At 49.5% G+C, this 4,203-nt stretch overlaps 1 protein-coding gene across 1 annotated transcript; it reads left to right on the forward strand.

Annotated features, from left to right (window-relative positions):
* The first annotated feature begins 1,882 nt into the window (after positions 1–1,882).
* Positions 1,883–3,433, forward strand: LOC130998773 (uncharacterized). The gene is made up of 2 exons (XM_057924180.1): positions 1,883–2,831; positions 3,057–3,433. The coding sequence occupies exons 1-2, from the start codon at positions 1,883–1,885 to the stop codon at positions 3,431–3,433; spliced, it is 1,326 nt and encodes a 441-aa protein (XP_057780163.1).
* The last annotated feature ends 770 nt before the right edge of the window (positions 3,434–4,203 follow it).

Here is a 4,203-nt window from a genome sequence, read left to right on the forward strand (position 1 = left end):
TGTTTTAGTTTAATAATATTAAGTTTATTGCTTTTTCGTGATATAATTAATTGCCCTTTAAGATCTTCCTTGAGAGATGACACTGGGTCAACTTACCATCACTAGGATGTCCTTGTTCTATTGCAAGTCAAACTAGAGGTGTTCTAGGTTGAGTCAGGCAGCGCTCGACTAATCAGCTCAGCTCTGCCGGCAGCGCTCGACTAATCAGCTCAGCCCGACAAAGTGGTCCATATCACATTCATAATATAAGGTCCAAAGAAGGCCCATGCGCGGGAGATACGTGAACCCACTAAGTAAAACCCTAAAATTCAACAGTTAATGGGTGACTAGGTCAAACGAAGGTTACGGCAGATGGACTCCGGAGAAATCGGAACCGTTAGGGTTTCAAGGAGTATTCCAGCAAACCCTAACCCTAGTCACCCCTCTGCAGGTTCATGACCTATATATAGACAAAATCACTAGAGCAGCGGGGAGGCGGTCATTGATGCTCATACTTACGATCTCTCACTCCATTGATCTCCCGTTCTCCCCGCTCTTCTGTTCCGCCTCCACGCTCACAACTCTCAAGGGTTCCGATCGCTCGCTTAGCCCCGCTAGCCCGGACGTTCGTCGCCCTTACTCCACATCGTTCATTAGCTCTGCCTCCGACTACTGGATCCTCCCGATCATCCGGAGAATTCCCTTCTTACTATCTTTTCTCTATCTCCTCTCCATCGTTTAATTATTGTCGTTACGTTACTTACGTTATTGTTTATATCATTTCACTGACTTGAGCGTCGGAGGCCCTTCCATCGACACCCCCACCGGTGCTCTTCGGAGGGCTCTAACGTTGCTTGTGGTCTCAGGTTGCTAGTGCCCGTCGATCCAGACGTATCTGATGTCACTTCCGTAATTGTCGGATTCATCCCCTACAATTTGGCGCCCACCGTGGGGCCCTAGCAATCTCAAGCTACACCATGAGTGCTCCAAACGACGCTCACGACCCGAACAACGCCTCAGACCAATTGGGTTCAACCCAATCGGAGTTGCTTGCCCAAGTGGAGGTGAATGCCCGGATCTCCGCTTTGGCCGACCAAATTACGCAAGAACGAGAGAGTGGGCTCTTATTGGAAAAACAGAATGCGGAACTACTCGCTCGGTTGAATGCTTTCGCCCAGATCCAGACGCCTCCTCAAATCCAAACACTCCGTACTAACCGATTCCGAGTTCCCATCAACTCCATGGTGGACATAGAGGATGTCCCGCTCACACCCCATGGAACTGAGATCAACCCAGATGACCCTTCATCATCGGTAAGGAACAATAGATCGGAGACTATCCATCCTGACCTGGATACCCTTCTTGTGAATGCAGGTGAAACGCGCACCCTAGATCGGACGCCCGGAGCAACCGGGACAAACGTCACAGGTGCCCTCACACAGGCCAACTTAGAGACTGGGGGAATAGACCAGTCCACCCCGGCCGGCCGAACCGATATCGCCCGTGGTCACGTAATGCCGACACGACCACATGAAGATGCTCTCATGTGTGACGCCCCAACAAGTCAACTAGAGGGACCGAGGTGAGCGGTTCCAATCGGTCAGAATGGCAACACGCCAGATCAACCACCTTTTGGTGATCAGGGCCGACATGGCATGTTCAGCGCCCACCAGAACTTGGATCCTCCCTTGGCTAGAAGGTTGACAGATATGGAGGCCATCATTCAACGAATCCCGGGAGTTCCGGCTCCGATAAAGAAAAGTGCAGAAAGTTGTTACGCCGACTCCCCTTTCGTGGATGAGATAGCTTTGGTGGAGATGCCCAGGAAATTCAGCTTTCCACACATTAAGATGTTTGACGGTGCATCCGACCCGGACGACATATAGCTCAGTACCGTCAAAGAATGTTCACCGTTGCTATTCCTCGTGACATGAGGGAGGCGTGCATGTGTAAGGGGTTCGATTCTAGCTTAATAGGACCGGCCCTCCAGTGGTATACGAACCTTCCTAATAATTCAATTAGATCTTTTTCTCAACTAACGGATGTTTTTGTTCAACAGTATGCAAGCAGCAGGAAATTGGAAAAAATCTCAGAAGACTTGTATGCAGTTGTCCAAAGGCATGGCGAACCTCTTCGGGACTACATCGGTCGCTTCAATAAAGAGAAAGTATCAATCACCAACTGCAGCGAACAGACCGCTGTCATGGCCTTCCGTAAAGGCCTTCTGCCGGGATCAGACTTATACAAGACTCTCACCAAGTATCCATGCAAAACCATGGAAGACGTGTTGATCCAGGCTTGGGCTCAAATCAAATGGGAAGAGGACCAGTACAATATGCAAAGAGTCTTCCCGCCAGAGAGACCCGAAAGAGACTACAGGGTCGACAGGAGATCCGGTCGAGACAATCGTGACAGACGAAGTGAACCCTACGCGCCATCTCAGAGAGGGAACAAGGGGAGGCGAGATTACGATCAAGCACCAACTACGCGCCCGCGCGAAAGAGCGAAACTCCCAGAGTACCTCCTGTCCATTTCACCCGTAGAGCTTGTAACAGCTTTAATGAACCTTGGCGATAAGGTCAGCTGGCCGGAGAAAATGAGGGATCCACCCGACCAAAGAGACAGATCAAAATGGTGTGATTTTCATAGTGACCACGGTCACCGCACGGACGAATGCATCGCACTCAGACTGGAGGTGGCGAACTTATTGAAAAAAGGGCACCTCACCAATTACTTGACTGACAAAGGCAAGCAGACCCTGCAGCAGGCGAGGGATAGACAAGAGAAACACAGAGATGACAGCCCACCAGACCCGCCACATCACGAGAGAACTGTAAACGTGATATCCGGAGGTTCCAAAGTTAGCGGAATCACCCACTCGGCCGCCAAGAGACACACCAGACAGGCTAGATCAAGCAAATAAGGAGTTCCGCCTTTCGGCAAAGCTGGACTAACGGATCCAACTTTAACAATCAGCTTTGCAACATCCGAATCAGACAAGATTCTACACCCTCATCATGATGCTTTAGTTATTTCCATTTATATTGCTAACTGTTTAACAAAGTGTGTGCTAATAGACAATGGTAGCTCTGCCAATATTCTATTTTACAGTGCATACAGGGAGATGGGTTTGGACGAGTCCAAACTAATCAAGAAAGCTGCCGTACTCGCTGGCTTCAGTGGCGAGAGTACGACTATTGTAGGGGAGATCGATCTTCCCGTCTACGTAGAAGGAATCAACCTTTCCACTAGGTTTCTCGTGGTAAACGCCCCGTCAGCATACAACGTCATCCTAGGCCGTCCATGGATCCACGGGATGGAAGCAGTACCATCCACCTATCATCAAGTCATACGATTCCCAACCAAGTGGAGAGTTAAGGAGATCAAGGGAGAGCAGAAGGACTCCAGGGCGTGCTACCAAACCACTATGAAAGCAAAAAGTCCGTCCTTGTAGCAATTACAGCAAGAAGCTCCGTCCCGTTCGAAGATGAATAAAGAGTGTACGCCGAATCAATCACTTACACCAGGAGGAACACCTGAATCACTCAACCATGTTCATCAAACGAAGCACATGGGAGAGCAGGAACACCCGAATGATACTCTGCAGTGCACTCAAGACATGAATCAGCAGACGGAGCACTATAATCGAGCTGCACGGACGAAGAGACCACGCAGCCTGATCGAGGAGGAGATGGTGGAGATAGATGAAGTTCAAATTAATGCGAGCTTTCCAGACCACAGAGTCCGGATTGGAGCACAACTCGAACCAGAGCTCAGAGAGAAGCTTATCAACTTCCTATCTGATTGTTACGATTGTTTCACTTGGTCCCATGAGGACATGACGGGGATTGACCCTAAGATTATTGTTCACAGGTTGCAGGTCGCCCCGGATTACCCGCCAAGGAAACAAAAACGGAGAAAGTTTGCGCCAGAAAGGAATCAAGTAGTGAATGATGAAGTCACGAAGCTCCTCAAGAATGGACTTATCCGGGAGGTCCACTATCCTGAATGGCTCGCAAACGTGGTGGTAGTCAAGAAAAAGAATAACAAGTGGCGGGTATGCATTGATTTCACTGACCTCAACAAGGCATGCCCGAAAGACTCGTTCTCACTGCCACACATCGACATGCAAGTGGATGCGACAGCAGGCCATGAACTGATGAGTTTCATGGACGCATATTCGGGATACCATCAGATACGGATGCACCCTGACGACGAGGAGAA

Source organism: Salvia miltiorrhiza, chromosome 8 (genome assembly GCF_028751815.1).
Source record: "Salvia miltiorrhiza cultivar Shanhuang (shh) chromosome 8, IMPLAD_Smil_shh, whole genome shotgun sequence".
In the NCBI taxonomy this organism is placed as follows: domain Eukaryota; kingdom Viridiplantae; phylum Streptophyta; class Magnoliopsida; order Lamiales; family Lamiaceae; genus Salvia; species Salvia miltiorrhiza.